This window comes from Colossoma macropomum, unplaced genomic scaffold (genome assembly GCF_904425465.1).
Source record: "Colossoma macropomum unplaced genomic scaffold, Colossoma_macropomum, whole genome shotgun sequence".
In the NCBI taxonomy this organism is placed as follows: Eukaryota; Metazoa; Chordata; class Actinopteri; order Characiformes; family Serrasalmidae; genus Colossoma; species Colossoma macropomum.
The window spans coordinates 61,860-82,161 of record NW_023494786.1 but is presented as its reverse complement, the minus strand read 5'-3'; the positions used below and the strand labels follow the sequence as shown (position 1 = coordinate 82,161).

At 40.7% G+C, this 20,302-nt stretch overlaps 1 protein-coding gene across 1 annotated transcript; it reads right to left on the bottom strand.

Moving 5' to 3' along the window:
* Window positions 1-708: 708 nt before the first annotated feature.
* paf1 (PAF1 homolog, Paf1/RNA polymerase II complex component) lies at window positions 709-18,243 on the bottom strand. The gene is made up of 14 exons (XM_036557092.1): window positions 18,008-18,243; window positions 16,331-16,360; window positions 16,090-16,182; window positions 14,670-14,791; window positions 11,689-11,755; window positions 10,509-10,610; window positions 9,798-9,903; window positions 8,093-8,161; window positions 7,847-7,950; window positions 7,380-7,496; window positions 5,785-5,913; window positions 5,141-5,246; window positions 3,719-3,803; window positions 709-3,259 (listed from the first exon to the last, which is right to left on the bottom strand). Exons 1-14 carry the CDS (start codon window positions 18,052-18,054, stop codon window positions 2,871-2,873), a joined length of 1,566 nt encoding a protein of 521 aa, XP_036412985.1. The 5' UTR covers window positions 18,055-18,243; the 3' UTR covers window positions 709-2,870.
* Between the last annotated feature and the right edge of the window lie 2,059 nt (window positions 18,244-20,302).

Here is a 20,302-nt window from a genome sequence, read left to right as displayed (position 1 = left end):
CGATAAAGAGGCTGGGTTTTAGCTCAGTAATCAGATTTCTCAGTGCATCTAACCTCTTACTCTGATTTCTTTCGGATTTCTCAGTCTGTGCGTGTGTGAAAACAGACGGCGGTACCGGAAATAAGTAAGCAACGTTTAACGCAGCGCCCAAACGAGATGCAACAAAACACTCCTGAATATTCCCATAAAAAAAAACTCATGTAAGTTCACTAACGTATAACGTAGACGCTCTTTCATTTACCACATGTACGATGCACTCACGTCCCTTCTTTTATAGAAGCTCAGCCTTAAACCGTAAGCTTTTCTAACTCTAGTGAAAATCTGGACTATGTAGGTTTTAGGGATTTTGGAGACCCCTCTGGTGGAAATGCGTAACTGCACGCTTTTGTAATGTTAATGGGCTGTGCTTTAGACCCCTTCACCAAGCAGATGAAACTGATAAGTGAGTGTTCAAAGAGAACTAGAGACAAAACCTGTCATCTCCATTTCTTGTTTTTCACTCTTTTTGCATAATTTGGAAACTCCAGTTACTATTTGCGCTGTGTTAAAATGTCGAACAGGCCAACGGAAATAATGCAAAATTATTCGGAAAAAAGTCTCGTTACATTAACTTCCATTTTTTAGTTACTATTCTGGAGATACCAGGTTTTGTTCCAACAGCAACAATATATTGATAAACTCTGTACAAACTAAATACACAGATAATGATTTTTTTAAACAAAAACCACTAGTTAATCTTTATTTACAGCAGTTTATACAGCAAAGTGACCATGTATCACTGTCTGTGATGAGACGTTACAACCTACCGCTACTAAAATAACAACTAAACAAACAAAACAGTCCACAAATTAGATGATCTTTGGATCATAACATAGAAAACAGCATAATTAGCCCTCAAAGCTTTATATCAGGGCTGAACAAGTCCGGTCCTGGTGGGACGGTGTCCTGCACAGTTTGGTAGTCGCCCTCCTTAAACACACTCGTTAAACCTGGCAATTAACAGAGGAGTTGAATGAGGTGTGTACGGTCTGTGAGACCTCAAAAGTGTGCTGGACACTGGGCCTCCAGGACCGGAGTTGTGCACAATCGCTTTACATGAAGGTTTTCTCTGCTTCGTGAGGAGAAGCAATTTCCTCAAACAGAAAAAACGAAAAGGGAGAAGAAGCAGAACTGGACAAATCTGGCCGAGAATCGGCTCCACCAGACTAATGAACGGTAATCATTAGGGCTCATTTAAGGCAGAAGGCATTGTGAAATCATCACAACACCACAGAAGAGCCTGAACGCTGTCTAGTACCACTACACAAGAACAGCGTCCAGCTTAATGTCCTGCAGCCTTGAGGTTTCTGCCATTTACCCTTCAGTTTGCAAGAGATTCTGAGCCCAAGCTGTCATTAAAGGGGAAAAGATTCATTCAGAGTGGTTTGAAATGAAAGGGTTAACTAGAGAGACGTGGACCCTGCATGTCCCTCGTTGCCATGAATCGGTTTTATAAGTACATTTTGGCCCGAAACAGTGTCTCAGTCATCAGGCAGTGAATTCATAACCATTTCATGTAGGAACTTTCTGTGAGGGAGCTTTTAGAGGTGGACGTCTGGTTCCTATCACCACCACTGTGAACAGTTCTGACTCAGCGTTTCACACCAAACCACTCTGAATGACTCTGTTTATACTGTAACTTTTTAATTAATTAATGAGAAATTTTGAAGATTTTGGTGGAATTCCTCGTTATGAAATAACATGGGTAGTTCTTATAGTAAAATTTTAATCCAGAAGTGGACAGACAGCATTTTTAAGCATCAAATAAGTGTACAGGTCATGAGAACAGCGGTCAAGGCGTCAGCTCAGTTCATCAGTTCTCATGATGCTGGTTAACTTGCAGGACTATTAAAAAAAACTGAAAAATAATGGAAAAAATAACAAAAAACAACAAAAAAAGTTATTTATTGTTCGTCTCCCTCTCCAAAAAGTAAACAGAGGAACAAGTGCAATGGAGGAAACGAGTGTGGGATCTGGGACAGACGGGGATGATGGGAGTTGTAGTCCTTAACAGAGGGGAAGAACCACGAGAGCAGAAGGTGGGTCAGTGGAGCAACCAAGGATGATGGTAGTTGTAGTTCTCTTTAGTGGGTGGGGAAACAGAACAGCTGAGGATGATGGTAGTTGTAGTTCTCTTCAGTGGGTGGGGAAACTGAACAGCTGAGGATGATGGTAGTTGTAGTTCTCTTTAGTGGGTGGGGGAAACAGAACAGCTGAGGATGATGGTAGCTGTAGTTCTCTTTAGTGGGTTGGGAAACAGAACAGCTGAGGATGATGGTAGTTGTAGTTCTCTTCAGTGGGTGGGGAAACAGAACAGCTGAGGATGATGGTAGCTGTAGTTCTCTTCAGTGGGTGGGGAAACAGAACAGCTGAGGATGATGGGAGATGTCACCCCAGAGGAGCACTGCAAAAGTGAGGTATTCTGGGAGATGTAGCTCTCCATGGTGGATGGAAAACAGACAACTGGGGATGACTGGAGATGTAGTCCCTCCAGTGGGTGAAGAACTAAGACAGCAAGGGATGATAGGGAGCTGTACTCCTCTACAGAGGGTGGCCAACAAGGAATGATGGGAGTTGTAATCCTCCACAGTGGCTAGAAAACTGGGCAACTGGGACAGCTAGGGATGATGGGAGTTGTAGTTTCCTCCAGTGGCTGGGGAACTGGGATAGCCAGGGATGATGGGTGTTGTAGTCCTTCTATCAGGCACGGCACCACAAACGAACAGAGCACATGAACAGAGCACATGAGGGAATGAAAGAGATAACTAAGAAAAAGCCAGGGATGATGGGAGTTGTAGTCCCCCCAGTGCGTTTCTGTTGTCGGCAGCATCTCATTCACTGTCGCTGCCGTCGCTGGAGTCCGACGCCCTCTCGCTGCCGCTGTGCTGGCCGGCCTCAGAGTGGCCGCTGCTGCTGTGAGCTGGAGAGGCGCTGCCGCTTCTCCTTCCTCCTCCCTCACCCTCCTCCTCGTCCTCGCTGCCGCTGCGTCGTCCTCCGTCCTCTTCCTCGCTGTCGTCGTCGCTGCCGAAGATCTCTTCTTCGTCCCGGGCCTGCCGGTCCTCTCCGCTCTCGCTGCCGCTCCCGCTGGCCTTCCTCTCCCGCCGCTTCCCTCCTTCCTCCTCTTCCTCATCCTCATCGTCCTCGCCTCGCCGCTCTTCATCCTCGCGGTCCGAGTCGCTCTCCGAATTCTCACTCTCGCTGCCTTTCTCCTTCTCGTCACCTGCACGGAGACAGGGAGGTGCAGGAGTTTAGGATATCATAAGGCGCATTTACATCACAAGCCTTATTATTTAATTACTTTCCCTCATATTTAGTCTTTCTGCCTTTTTCACACATAATCTCATCAATCAAAAACACTCCCAATTCACATTCTGTGTGTTTCTATGGAAACGTATGATTGTGAAAGCTTACAATCCACTGTATACAGAGTGATTTTGTTTAATAAAACAAATCAATTTTAAAAATGTGGATTCTCACCTGACCGTCATTATGGTCACACTGGACAGAGTAACGATCTAAGTGAACGACTCTGTAAGCACTGCCACCGTTCTTCGAAAGCCTGTGCTGTTCCTGTATTAAGACTAACCCACCGGCTGCAGTCTTTTATGTCCAGTATGATGTGAGTATGTGACCACTACGTCCAGTGTGATGTGTGTGCTGGAAACCTGATGTATGTTACCTGAGTCTTGCAAGTCTTTGTCAATGTCAATGTCCTCCTCCTCGTCCTCCGGCTCGTGATTCTCCAGCTGAGCTTTGCGAGCTTCCTGCAGGTCACAAACACAGTTTCAGACACAGTTTTTTTTTTTCTTTCACTTCATTAATCCAGTTTGATTTTAATAGTGAATTACTACATATCCCAGGGTAAAGCTGTCTTCAGAAGGCGGAGCAGATCTTTATGGGAGGGATGTTCAACAACGCAACACATCACACTAAATAGACACACTAAAGAGGATGTGGCACCTATTGCGCTTCTTTTTGAAGAAGAAAGATGAGAAGAAACAATCCAGCATGTAAACAAAAGCAACGTAACCAATCCCATTTCACCCCTTTTCGCCTACCACTCAGCCCTACCCCTCCGTTTAGCGCGTTCATGTCTAGGGGTAGGGTTTCCTGATTCGTGTTGAGATAGAGGGGGAGGGTGAAGTGTTAGGGCTAGAGTGTTATGAGAAAAGAAGAACTGGCAAGACGGCTGAACGAGAGACCAAAGAAACCCACAAGTGTGAGAATTTTCTCTGTTAAAAAATACAATAACGACTGTATTATCTCAGTTTAATGTCATTTTGATGTATTATAGCCCTTTTCATCATAACAAGCGTTAAAATTGCTAGTACTATGCTGACGTCTCTGTAGCTAGTTAAATTTCCCGTTCCACCTTAAATGATGCAGCAGTCACATTCTGGCGCCTCAGACATCAGAACTGCTGCTCCATTTAAGGTGGGACGGGAAAATTCGAACAAGAAGCTGGTGAATATCTGACTTCAGCTTCATATCACTGAAGAATTAGGGGTGGGTGATAATAAATAATTGCCCCCCCCTTTGAAGATCATATGATGCCCTAAATGTAACTAAAGCCCAGCAGTGAGGAGCTGAACTTTACCCTCCTCTGCTGTCACTGCAGACTGGCAGGGTCGCCTACAGAGCAGCGCTGGTAGCTGTTAATGAAGTGATGCTCTTTTTATCTGAGGGTCCCATTTCAGAGGAAGATTTCAACCACTACCCCTTGTAGCACAGTTCGAAGGGGCAACGTGACACTCTAAAACATGGGGTGGGTGTAAAAATAAGACGAGATTTCAATATTTATCTTTAAGCAAAATATTATTTAAACAGCAAATAAGAGCAAAACTACTGTATAGCCCCGCCTTCACTTTTCCGTTCAATTTTACCCCCCTCTTTTTTGATTGGTTATCTTGTGAAAAGTAACATATGACAAGTGGAGCTTTTCAATGGAAACTGAACATTTTTTTAACTCCATCCACTTCCCACAACAGATCGAGCTGAGCCCGCCTCCTGCCATAGGATATAAAGGCCTTTTGGCTGGAACATGGCCGCCGTCTGAACGCAGCCAAAATGTGTTTGTGTGAGGATGTGTTCGTTTCCAAACCTGTGCTTCCAGCTCTTTCTCGTTCATGTCTCTGTGCTTGCAGACCAGTACAGCGTTGGTGGTGGACTGAGCTCCAGCCTTCGCCCTCCTCTTACTCAAACGCACTCTGTAGAACATGCACAGCGTTAGAAAACTCATCCAGAACGAACTGGGCTTCACAAAAGAGTTGCAGGATTAATACTATGTTCACTGATTATTACCAGAATAATTTTAGAAAAAAAATGACCCACAATAATGTTCAATAAAGAAATGCAACCTGCCTCAAAATGACTTCTTCTGTAGCTACAGTTGCTACAGGCAGGACAATGTTACAGAATGATAGAAAACATTTCATTTTAACTAGTTTTTTCCAAATAAATGAGCTTAGATTGCGTTAATAATGTCAAATGATCTATATATTATATGTGTATGACAGATAAAACCTTTAGAACAAATTTCCATTATTGCAAAATCCAGCTAATATAAGCATGGTGACGATTTCTGTTGTTTTTGTTATTGTATATTAAAAAATGACTTATTTCTACAAATACTGGGTTTTGTGGTGTCACTTTCATTACATTAAATGAGATTTGTGCCATGCTAGCGACATTAGGTAGGTCAACAGCACAGCTCAGTGCTTTAGATCTGCTGAGACAAACACTCACCTGGTCTCCAGCTCGTTGTAGTAGACGCCGTCTCCGTCTCTGAAGATGAAGAAGTAGTTCTCCTCGTAGCCTTTACTGGCCTTATTCTTCACGTTCCAGTTGTACTCCCTTGCTATCTTATATTCATACCTGTAGACAAACAGGGAGTCCGAAAGAGTGAGCAAAACTATAGGAGGCAACATCATAAAGACAAATTCAGATAATAAATAAAACAACTGAGAGCCAACCACAACAGGCTGGCATGAGGAACTGGCAGGTATGGACAGCAGCCCTTATTCAGCAAAGTCGTGGTCAGATCTGACCGTAAAATGAGCCATATTTCACAGACCGTTATGTTATTCATCAATTTCATTCATTTCACTCACTGCTCCACCTCAAACTCTGCCTATGAGCACTGCCATTGGCTCATGAGCTGCTGGGGGCTGTCATGTGACTGGCTCCTGACCAAAACATCTGCATGAATTAGGGCATGCTTCATGTAAATGATATTTAAATGAGGTCCTATTAGGCTGGCGCTTGATTTCACGCACTGAAGCCGACTCACCCTTTATGTGCAAATCTCTGCTTGTTTCCACATCGTACGAAAGTTTCATGAATCAGACTCAGAGCAGTTTGTACGTCGTGAAAAGCGGTAAAATCTGTTCTTTTTTACACAACTTAAGGCTACGTTCACATTACAAGCCTCGTTGCTCAAATCCGATTTTTTGCTCAAATCCGATCTCTCTGACGCGATGGTTCACACTCGTTTAGGTAAGTGACTCAAATCTGCCATTAATGTGACGAACCGGCGTCCTGAAATGACCCACATGAGCTCATCCTACTCAGTAACGTCACGTGAATGAATCACGTTCATCATCAGCAACAAACTAACGAGCAGAACGAGCTTCGCTGAGAAGATAATTAACTCTGAAAAGGAGAAAAAGGTGAGATGAGCTGCTTTTCCACCGTTTACAGGCTTTAACTTCTGTTCAGCGCTGTTGCCATGGTAATGCTGAATGATGGTCACGTGCAGTGAAAAAAAAGCACATGAATTCCGATCTGAGCGTCACATTAAGGTCGCACGGCCACGAATCGGATACGCATCCGATCTAGGACCACATATTAAAGTGGCTCAGGTCGGATTTGAAAAGATCAGATTTGTGTCCACACAGCTCTGAAAACATCAGATCTGAGTCACATTAGGGCAAAAAATCTGATTTGTGCCACTTCAGCCTGGGTAATGTGAAACGTAGCCTAAGATTATTAACAGCCAACATGCTTTTCTGAGCGTATGTTGATATGGTCCACACTCTGAGCCGCTGACCAACCGCATATTTGATTACAGAGCTAAATTAGTCCAGTTTATCTGGGTTTAATGCTGTGCAGTGTCTGAAAAGTTCATTAAAAATGATTGTACCCAGGTTTTGATGGCTGGTGTGCACTGTGTCCTTGTCAGGATATAGTGACACATACCGTGTATTGTGAAAATATCATGAAATGATATGTTGCCATACCGTGAAACCCCTCCTGCAAAGCACTTTGAGCTGCATTTTTAAATGTAGGCCTTATTATTATTATTATTATTATCATTATTATTATCATATCAGTTATCTTACAGATCATCAGGCATGTAGTCCACGTCCTCCTCCACGTCTCTCTTTCGCTTGCGGATTGTGTCCTCGTTGGGCAGGAAGTACGCCACAAACTGGTTTCCTTCTTCGTCCATCATTCCCCTGCAGGGACAAACAACAGAGTGCGGTCAGCAACACATCAGCTACTGCTCAACAATAACAGCAGACTACAGTGCTCGACAGTCTGAGGACACGCTGCCTTATTTTGAAATAAAAAAATATCGTTACGGAGGTTTAGTGATCGTAATATTAGTATATTTATCTTCAATACTCATTTTCCTTGGTATGAAAAGCAGCTTTTGCCTTAATAATGATTTGCCAGTTTTCTTTTCCAACTCATACTGAAACTATTTTGGTCCAAAGCTGGTTTAAACAGCTGAGAGGTTTGTGTGCTGTGAGCGGAAAACAGTGTGGCCTTTGGCTTTATTCTCAAAGCAGGAATTCTGGCAAACCTGATCATGGCCTGAGACATCATCTCCACAGCAGCGGAGCCGGCCACCTCTTTAGGAGCTGGGTCGGAGTCGAAGATGACCTGAGCGCAGGGGTTTATCCACATCTATGGGGGAAAGAAATGAAGTGAGATGAAAAGGTAAATAAATGCAAATATTTTACATTTATTCGCTTAAAGGCGACAAAACCACTGTCTATAAGCTGAGTGCAATATGTAGTGCGTGTTATTAACATGAGCTTGCAGTTACCTTAAAGTCGGGGAAGACGGGCAGCACCTCCACAGGTGTAACTCTCGGTTTGCTGTAATGCTGTGCAATCTGTACAGAGAATAATAATAAAAAACCTCATAAATTCACTTTAAGTGCCATCTGAATAATTCACAGTACAAAATAGAGTAGATACACAGTAATTCACAGTATACGATAAATAATTCAGAGTAGACATTTCAAGTAAATACAGATACTTAAGTAGATACTGAATAATTCATAGTAGATACTGAACAATTCATAGTAGATACCGAATAATTCACTGAAGACACAAAGTAACCAAGTACTTTATAGTAGACACCGAATAATTCACAGTAGATACCAAAAACCCATAGAAGATACTGAATAATTCATAATGTGTACCAAGTAATTCATAACAGATGTCTACTCTACTCAACAGACACCAAGTAACTCATAGTAGATTTGGCATTTCTTGCGGAGTGCCTCAAGGTTCAGTTTTAGGGCCTTTGCTTTTCTCTTCGTACATGCACCTCTAGGTGATGTCATTAGGAAACATAATATACATTTTCATAGCTATGCTGACGACACGCAGTTATACGTGTCCATTCCTTCTGAAGATCAAGACTCTGTAGACAGACTGACCAGCTGTGTGTCAGATATTTCTCAGTGGATGCTGCAAAATTTTCTACAATTAAATCACGAAAAAACTAAAATACTCATAATTGGTACAGAAACTCAGAAAAAAATGCTTTATGAGAAACTTGGTTCTGTAGCTTCATCTACCAAACCTGAAGTAGGAAACTTTAGTGTGTTAGACTCTGTTTCATCTGCATGTAAACACAGTCACTAAAGCAGCTTCTTATCATGTGAGAAAATCACTAAAGTTTGGTCTTTTCTCTCTCAGAGCGACGCAGAGAAACTTGTTCATGCATTTGTTACCAGCAGAGTCGATCACCGACTAACTGATTACAGACTTGAATACTGAGTGATTCATAATAGATAGCAAGTAATTCACAGTACATACTGAGTAATTCATGATAATGAATAATTCATAAAAGACACCGAACAGTTCATTGTACACATCAATCCAATGGTTATATACAACAAATTCACAGGAGATACTAAGTAATTAATAGTAGATACCAAATAATTTATTATTTTTATTTATTGGTATGTTTATTTATTATTATTCATATTCTTATTCTTATTTTAATTATGGTTATTTTACTATTATTTTAGTCATTTTTATTCATTTTTAGTTTACTTTTTGATTTTATTCTCCTTTTACTTTTTCATTTGATTTTATTAACTTTTACATTTTAGCTATGTTTAAATTATTGTTTCATATTTTTATTATTAATGTTTCATTTTTTTATACTTACCTGATTTGAGTATTTTTTTTATTATTATTTATTAAATTTACTTTTATTATTTGATGTTCTTACACATTACCAATCCAAAAATGCTCTGCATCAACTCGGCAACACTGTAAATGAGGGTCACCCTCAATGTTCTCCGAGATTAAATAAAGGTTGATTGATTGACTGATTGAAATAATACAAAGTAAATACTGCGTAATAATACACAGTAGATACCGAACAATTCATAGTGGATACTGCTCAGTATTTATCTTTGAAGTAAGATTTCTCCACAGGTTTCCTGAGGGTCTGTTTTCTGCTGAACGCTGGTTAAGAAACTCTTACAGTGACACTTTCCTGGTACTCACATTTTTCTGGGCATCCTCGAAGGTTTTTTCGATAGCAGCGATCTGACTGTCTCTGTCCTTGTAGATCTCCTCTTCTGTGAACTGCTGCTTGACTGACACACCAATCCTACACACACACACACACACACACACACACACACACACACACACACACACAGAATGACAAGGTGCATTGGTGAGTTACTGCAGAACTGCAGGAAACGTCCAAATAAGAGGCAACGCAAAGTTAATAAAACAGCACTGAAAAAGTGACACCTGCAGCTCTATGGTCATGTGCAAAAGTTTGTGCGCCCCAGTCAAACGTTTTATACATATTTGGTTTTGTTGATTTTCAAAAAGAAAAGAAGTAAACACATCCTCTCCACCTGCATATTTTAACACATAGTTACTGTTTATTCTCTGAATTTTATTTAATTTGGTCTGTACAAAAATATGGCACGATACACTGGGTTTTGGTTTTTGTTTTCAAGTATGTGAAACAAATAAATAGAAACTGTGCATTAAAATGTGCACAAAATGCCGTTTTAAAGTTTGATCACTGTAGAGGATGTTTTATTCGCATATTTCACTTTAAAACAATCAACAAAACATGTCAAAGCGTGTTCAAACTGCATACGTCTGTAGATGAGCGAGCGACTGCTGTGTGTGAATATCAGTGAGAACAAGCGAGAGAGAGAGAGAGAGAGAGAGAGATGTTTGAGTTCTACTCACTTGACCTCCACTTTGTCGTTGGAGACTCCGTATCTGTTGAACTCTGTGGAGATGTACTCTGTCTTCCTCATCCACGGGACCACCTTAGCATGCTGCTGGGACCTGCGCATGAGTACATGCATAGACACACACACACACACACACACACACACACACACACACACTTAATGTGTTGCTTGTTATAACTGTAGTTTTGTCTGGGTGTCCTGCTTAGCCCGTTAATTTAAAGAGGAATTTAAAATTTCGGAATAATTCAGTGTGTGAGACGTAAACAGAGAGATTCAGAGGGGTTTGGTGTGAAATGGTTCAGATGTCTTTACAGTGGTGGTGATAGGAACCAGGGGTCGCCATGACTACAACACAAATATAGACAGTGAACCTACACGAGTCTTCTGAGTTTATATGGAATGTTGATGATGGAAAATAGTGGAAAATCTGAAATAATAAGTTTTCTTTGGGGACTATTTTGCCTCACAGCGCCCTGCATATTACGTATCCCTCCACCATGAATGGAGTTCAAGGCCAAAATCCTCTCTAAACTATCATAAACAGTGTCTCAGTCATCAGGCAGTGAATTCATAACCATTTCATATAGTAACTTTCTGTGAGGGAGCTTTTAGAGGTGGACGTCTGGTTTCTATCACCACCACTGTGAGCAGTTCTGACTCGGTAAGTTTCTCTAGAGCAGAGCGTTTCACACCAAACCACTCTGAACGACTCTGTTTACATCTTAACCGTTTAACGATGCAGAAATTTAGAAAAATCGAATAGATTTCCCCTTTAAACTTAAGTCTAACCCTAACCTGACCACAGCATCGTATGCTGCACACCTAACTTGCTGCAGGGCAGGTTAAGTTTGGGATTTCAGATCATTAACAGCTCCTGAACCAACTCTCAGCCGTTTTATGAGGGTGGCGGCAAAACACAGGGCTGAACGTTACCTAACAGCGATTTCTCCAACCAGTATTATGACTTCAAATGCAGTTACTTTACATACATTAAGCTCTGGGTTCTTTCCACTGGTTCCTTTAGGCTTCAGGCCTGAACACTGCGTACAGTGCGTCAGACGGTCAGCTGGATTATTTTCCCTCTTAAAACTTTCCCATTTCAATTTTGATCTAAAACCGATTCACTGCTCAGCCCTGCTACATGTAAGCAAGTTCGGCTGTTTATCTCTGACCTCTTGGAGCTGGAGGGAGCCTGGATGTCCTCTTCCAGAAGCTTCTCGTCCGCAGGGTCCAGCACAACTGAATGAGGAGCACCACAGAGTCATGATCAGATCTACAACATCCAAATCTAACTCTAAAGCTTAGCTCTGTTTTTCGTATAACCGTATAAGAAAAACGTATGCTGTAGAACAACATTTATATTACATATTAATGTGTTATATAATCTTAAACAATACTGTGATTCAAATTCAGTCATAAGGTACGTCGTGAAAGCTACAATAATATTAATGTAATACGATTACCAAGTGGGCTAGCTAACATTTCAAATTCAATAAAAAAAAAGTTGCGAACGTCAATATGCAGAATGTAATAAGCATGTAATAAGCATGTACACACAGTGGTCTGCAGTATGTGATAAGCTTGTCTGCACACTTGTCTATGCAGCATGTAATAAGCATGTAAGCACTGTTGACTATGCAACATATAATAAGCATGTACGCACTTGACTATGCAGTATGTAATAAGCATGTACGACACAGTTGTCTATGCAGTATGTAATAAGCATGTACGCACACTGTTGTCTATGCAGTATGTAATAAGAATGTACGCGCTGTTGTCTATGCAGTATGTAATAAGCATGTACGCACTGTTGTCTATGCAGTATGTAATAAGAACGTACGCACTGTTGTCTATGCAGTATGTAATAAGCATGTACACACTGTTGTCTATGCAGTATGTAATAAGCATGTACACACACTGTTGTCTATGCAGTATGTAATAAGCATGTACGCACTGTTGTCTATGCAGTATGTAATAAGCATGTACACACAGTTGTCTATGCAGTATGTAATAAGCACGTACGCACACAGTTGTCTATGGAGTATGTAATAAGAACGTACGCACTGTTGTCTATGCAGTATGTAATAAGAACGTACGCACTGTTGTCTATGCAGTATGTAATAAGAACGTACGCACTGTTGTCTATGCAGTATGTAATAAGCATGTACGCACTGTTGTCTATGCAGTATGTAATAAGCATGTACGCACTGTTGTCTATGCAGTATGTAATAAGCATGAACACACTCTTGTCTATGCAGTATGTAATAAGCATGTACACACACTGTTGTCTATGCAGTATGTAATAAGCATGTACGCACTGTTGTCTATGCAGTATGTAATAAGCATGAACACTTGTCTGTGCAGTATGTAATAAGCATGTATACACATTGTTGTCTATGCAGTATGTAATAAGCATGTACACACTTGTCTAAGCAGTATGTAATAAGCATGTACACACTTGTCTAAGCAGTATGTAATAAGCATGTATAGACACTTGTCTATGCATTATGTAATAAGCATGTACACACTGTTGTCTATGCAGTATGTAATAAGCATGTACACACTGTTGTCTATGCAGTATGTAATAAGCATGTACACATTGTTGTCTATGCAGTATGTAATAAGCATGTACGCACTGTTGTCTATGCAGTATGTAATAAGCATGTACGCACTGTTGTCTATGCAGTATGTAATAAGCATGAACACACTCTTGTCTATGCAGTATGTAATAAGCATGAACACACTCTTGTCTATGCAGTATGTAATAAGCATGAACACTTGTCTGTGCAGTATGTAATAAGCATGTATACACATTGTTGTCTATGCAGTATGTAATAAGCATGTACACACTTGTCTAAGCAGTATGTAATAAGCATGTACACACTTGTCTAAGCAGTATGTAATAAGCATGTATAGACACTTGTCTATGCATTATGTAATAAGCATGTACACACTGTTGTCTATGCAGTATGTAATAAGCATGTACACATTGTTGTCTATGCAGTATGTAATAAGCATGAACACTTGTCTGTGCAGTATGTAATAAGCATGTACACACTGTTGTCTATGCAGTATGTAATAAGCATGTACACATTGTTGTCTATGCAGTATGTAATAAGCATGTACGCACTGTTGTCTATGCAGTATGTAATAAGCATGTACGCACTGTTGTCTATGCAGTATGTAATAAGCATGAACACACTCTTGTCTATGCAGTATGTAATAAGCATGAACACACTCTTGTCTATGCAGTATGTAATAAGCATGTACACACACTGTTGTCTATGCAGTATGTAATAAGCATAAACACTTGTCTGTGTAGTATGTAATAAGCATGTACACACTGTTGTCTATACAGTATGTAATAAGCATGTACACACTGTTGTCTATGCAGTATGTAATAAACATGTATACACACTGTTGTCTAAGCAGTATGTAATAAGCATGTACGCACACTGTTGTCTATGCAGTATGTATTAAGCATGTACGCACTGTTGTCTATGCAGTATGTATTAAGCATGTACGCACTGTTGTCTATGCAGTATGTATTAAGCATGTACGCACTGTTGTCTATGCAGTATGTATTAAGCATGTACACACTGTTGTCTATGCAGTATGTAATAAGCATGTACACACTGTTGTCTATGCAGTATGTAATAAGCATGTACGCACTGTTGTCTATGCAGTATGTAATAAGCATGAACACACTCTTGTCTATGCAGTATGTAATAAGCATGTACACACACTGTTGTCTATGCAGTATGTAATAAGCATGTACGCACTGTTGTCTATGCAGTATGTAATAAGCATGAACACTTGTCTGTGTAGTATGTAATAAGCATGTACACACTGTTGTCTATGCAGTATGTAATAAGCATGTACACACACTGTTGTCTATGCAGTATGTAATAAGCATGTACACACTGTTGTCTATGCAGTATGTAATAAGCATGTATACACACTGTTGTCTATGCAGTATGTAATAAGCATGTACGCACTGTTGTCTATGCAGTATGTAATAAGCATGTACACTGTTGTCTATGCAGTATGTTATAAACACGTATACACACTGCTGTCTATGCAGTATGTAATAAGCATATATAATATATATATATATACACTGTTGTCTATGCAGTATGTAATAAGCACTTACTATTGGGGTCTATGCGGTACGTGTCTGGGTTGATGAGATCAATAGTGACCCCCAGGTCTGGCTCGGTAAGCAGTTCATGTTTGTGCTGTTTCTCCAGTGAAGTGGCTTTATACTGCACAAACCTGCAGGAGGCAAAACACAGTCAACACAGACAACCAGGGACGCGCAGGTCACAGATACGATAACAGATACAATAACATAACACAGTCTAATTACTTACACTTACCACATATTATCAGCCCAAACTAACCAACACACGTCCTGAACGCAGCCAGCCTGGAGTTCACAGGCATAATTTAAACAACACTCACATCAGGCTGCACATCTGTAACCATTTACTGTAGTAACTTTCTGTGAGGGAGCTTTTAGAGGTGGACGTCTGGTTCCTATCACCACCACTGTGAACAATTCTGACTGTAAGTTTCTCTAGAACAGAGCGTTTCACACCAAACCACTCTGAACCACTCTGTTTACATCTTACCAGTTTAGAAGCGAACATTACAGTCCCTGGCCACTTTATCGGAAACTCCTGTACCTTGCTGGTGTACAGTGAGACTGTAGGCCAGTTTGTGTTAGCCATTCTTCATCAGCGATCAGTCTCTGACCACAGAGCTGCTCTGGGCTGGATTTTATTGGCCGGCAGTGGAAAAAGTGGACTTTTATTGAGTGTTTTATTTCGTTACTCTGCCCTTTTAGGCACGAGACTCTGGTCAGCTCCCCTGACCTTTTAACCCCATTTAATTACAGAGAAAGTTTGCCATTCAAAAATGGCTCTCATGTTGAATGAAAAGCATCGCAGACAGTTAACAGGTTAACAGGCTCCTCCAATAATATTCAAACACTGGCTTTATGTTAATATACACCACCACTAGCTTGGAGCTAATATTACATAGGAAATCAGACAGGAAATTAGCACTACACTAGCGTTGGTGGTCAGATGAAAAGGCTACTTATGAAGCAAATCACACGGTTTCTACATTAAGCACTGCTGGCACATGTTCATGATCGACTTCGTATAAACAAATACATTAAAAAAATTAAGAAAATGCACTTTACAACTGAGCAGCTGGAAAGAAGACATCAGCAAGTACGTCTAAATAGCTACCTTTTCCTAAATGATTAATCTAAAATATATTTATGCATTGAAAAGAATGATTTAGCAGGCACGGGAGGGGCCTTCAGTACAAAAACCCATAAGAGGTTAAACCAAATTAGACCACTGAACTGGAGGAACTACTGGTACAGTAGTGGAATACAGATGATGAAGAAAATCAAGAAATAGCTTGGAGAATTAACAAGTTTGAAAACAGCCACAGCCAATAACAGCACTGGCTTTGCTGCCCCAACGTTCAGATATTAAGTCAGTATTAGAAAAAGGCCTTTTGGTCAGCGTACAGAGGTGAACAGGGAGCTCTCGTACCTGTGCTGGTCGAAGGGGTACGTGATGAACTTTGGGTCAAACGGGATGTCAGGGAGGCTGTTGCAGTATTTGACACGGCACACGACACCTGACCTGAGGAAAGGAGAAGAAAACAGTCCATATTAAAGCCTGAACCTTTAAAAGCTGCTGAAAAAGCCATGTTTAAACCCGTCTAGGCCGGGGTCGGCGTCTGATAACTGATACTGAATACTGAGATATATTAATATCAATCATACGGTACCTTTCGGGTATGGCTCTGTGCGAAGAGCTCCTGTATCACAGGAAACAAGATAAAACAAAGATAGCAATTAGGGCAGAATATGAAATACAGCATACAGAAGATGATAAACCTGACGAGACTCACGTATTAAGATCTTTATGGTTTATTATTTACATCAGCAAACCAGCTAAAGTAACTCTAAACTAAACGGCTGTAATGTATATCGCTTAATAAACATGCATAACGAAGGAAAATTCCCACTCCTAATATGAATATGAATTCAAAACAGTGATTTCTTTTAGTTCTGTGCACAGACTGTAGGTTTCATGTACATAAAATATGTTTAAATTTTATCCTGCTGATATTCGCTGATCTACCTTGTGGTAGAAAACACATTTGACACGGCTTCTTTCAACCAATCATACTTATTTTGAGAAAAAAAAGATTTTTTTATTGCGTTTTCAAAGAACGCAGAACTGTATGGAATTAAAGGGAAATTCCAAACAAAATTATAATTCAGTGTGTGAGATGTAAACCGAGAGATTCAGAGTGGTTTGGCGTGAAATGGTTCAGATGTCTTTACAGTGGTGGTGATAGGAACCAGGGGGCGCCATGACTACAACACAAATATAGACATTTTATTTACTATCCAGAACCACCAGTGAACCTACATGAGTCTTCTGAGTTTATATGGAATGTTGATGATGGGAAAATAGTGGCAAATCTGAAATATTAAGTTTTCTTTGGGGACTATTTTGCCTCACAGCACCCTGCATATTACGTATCCCTCCACCATGAATGGCTTATAAAAATATGTTTTAGACCAAATTGTTACCTCAAAACTACCATAAACAGTGTCTCAGTCATCAGGCAGTGAATTCATAACCATTTCATGTAGTAACTTTCTGTGAGGGAGCTTTTAGAGGTGGACGTCTGGTTCCTATCACCACCACTGTGAACAGTCCAGACTCGGTAAGTTAAAGTGTTTCACACCAAACCACTCTGAACGACTCTGTTCACATTTTAACACATTTATCATACACAATTTTTCGAATTTCTCCAAAAGTAACCATTACATATACATATATATATATGTATATAAATATATATACATATACGTACGTACACACACACACACACACATATGTATGAGTGGTGTCTGTATAATGCTAATCCATACTGACCTCATCTACATTTTATAAGCGATTATGTATCGACATCGTCAAATACGCGCATTAAGATCGAGTATCGAATATCGGCATCGACTCTCGGGTCATCACATCGACGCAGCCGCAGTAAACATTAGCTAGTAATGCTAACATATTTTGATTACCGCAGCGTTAGCCAGCATGCTAACGCGAGTTTAAACTGTACTTTACTCGAGCGATTTAAGGTGAAAACACGGAGTACAGACGGCTCGAGACCTCTAACGACGGAGAAACCGATTTAAACCGTGTTTATAGTGTGAAGCCTGGTGACGGCAGGGTAGGTTAGCCAGGCTACCAGCGTAGCACGCAGCGTTAGCCTCGACACCGTTTATCGAAAACCCCCGGTTTAAACGCCGAACAGAGGATCAGTCCGTGACTGAAGGGCTCGGTGAGCCCGGTGTGTCGGAGCCCGTCCGCTAACCGCAGGCAGGCCTGCATACAGCGCGTTTCAGGGCATCAGCGCGGGGACGCTGCTTTGCTAGCCGCTCACCGGTGACCGTCCTCCCGCTGCGCCTGAGTCTGAATCGTCGGCGCCATTTCCCGGAGAAATCCTTCCTTCGAATAAAGAACAAAGACTCCTCCTCGGAGCTCAAACGAGCTTCGGCTCAAATCCGTCCGGAATAAAGAGCCGTTCACGGCCGTTAGGGCTGCTCCGCGGCGCACGCTCAGGCAGAACCCCCGACTGACCTCGGCCGGGCCCAAAGGAGGGAAAGGAAAGCGCCTGAGTTTCTGACGGAGCCGCTAAGGTCACGTGGTGATCATTCTTAATAAGGCGTGGCCACAGATTAATATATGTGAGGCCACGAGTTAATATATTGAGGCCACGAGTTATTACATTCAGGCCACAAATAACTACACTGAAGTCAGCAATTAATATCAAAGATTAAGATATTGAGGCCACGAGTTACTATACTGGGGCCACAAATTATTATTTTGAAGCCACAAATTAACATATTGAGACCAAACAACTGTATTGAGGCCACAAAGAAATATAGTGACGTCAGATATTCATATATTAAGGCCATGAGTTACCATATTGGGGCCACAAATTATTACACTGAGGCCAGAAATTAATATACTGAGGCCACAGGTTAGTATATTGCGGCCACAAATTATTATATTACAGCCATGAGTTACTATACTGAGGCCACAAATTATTATATTGAGGCCACAAATTAATATTTTGAGACCAAACAACTATATAGAGGCAACAAATTACTATACTGAGGTCAGAAATTAAAATATTGAGGCCACAAGTTACTATATTGGGGCCACAAATTATTATACTGAGGCCATACATTAATATACTGGGGCCAAAAATCACTATATTGAGGCCAGAAATTAGTATACTGAGACCACAGGTTGCTATATTGAGGCCACAAATAATTATATTGAGGGCACAAATTAATATATTGACACCAAACAACTATATTGAGGCCACAAAGAACTATCCTGAGGTCAGAAATTAATATATTGAGGCCACAAGTTACTATACCGGGACCACAAATTATTATATTGAGGCCACAAATTAATACATTGAGACCACAAATTAATGTACTGAAGCCACGAGTTATGAAAAACCTCAAAAATAATCACACCCCATAGGGGCTCTGTAGGTGTGTTAGTAAAATAAATCTTATAATACACTATTTTTTTCACTTTGTTTAATGTTTTCACATCAGTAGGAACAAATAAAGATATTTTAGATCCAAAAACCTCCTGATGTACTCAGAGTCCTCTTGGAGGGCTGGGCGATATCACTCATTTCAATCCGATACCAAGCAATGCCAAATCGGTATCCTGATAGCGATACTTTTCAAAGTCGGGGAATTCTGTGTTGGATTATTGTGATTTCTACAGTAAATGTGAACATCATGACTGATATTTAAAAACATCTGAATTAGTTTTAAATAAACTGCCACATAAACTGTCTGTATAGTGGAGTGAAATATGGACGAACGTGGTAAAATGAAAAGATCTGCCATTATAGAGTTCCTGGCATAGGGAATTTCTCTTCTATACATTTATTTGTATATTTTTTCATTTTTTGAGTGTTAAAAGTTTGGTGGAGGAGGGATGATGAGCTGAGCCTGTTTTTCAGGATCCCCCAGTTCCAGTGAAGGGTGATGTTGATGCTGCAGCACAAAGGCATTTTACACAGTTATACGTTTCCAGCTTTGTGTCAGCAGTTTGGGGAAGAGCCTTTCCTGTTCCAGCATGACTGAGCCTCTGTGCACAAAGCAGCTCCATAAAGACATGGAGTGACCAGTTTGGTGTGGAGGAACTCCAATGGCCCTCATAGATCCCTGACCTCAACCCCACTGAACACCTTTGGGATGAACTGACCCTCTGAACCAGACCCTCTCGTCCAACATCAGTGCCTGACCTCACAAATGCTCTTTAGACTAAATGGACACAAATTCCCACAGACACTCTCCAACATCTTGGAGAAAGCTTCCCATAAGAGCTGAAAAGGGGAAACTCCATATTAATGGTTTTGGTTGTGGTTTTGGAACGGGACGTCCAACAAGCTCATATAGGTGATGGTCAGGTGTCCACATACTTTGGGCCATATAGTGTACTTGAGTTTAGTCATTAGAAAATATACAAACCAATCATAAGTAGATTTAAACCGTCATGGAAAATACTACTGGACATTTTATAGTTTTGCTAAAAAAATTATAGTAAATTCAGACAATTATTATATTTTTACAGATTAATATAAGAAGAATGCTACAAGACAAGGCGGTGTGCAGTGTCCGAGCACCCCAGGGGACTGAGTTAG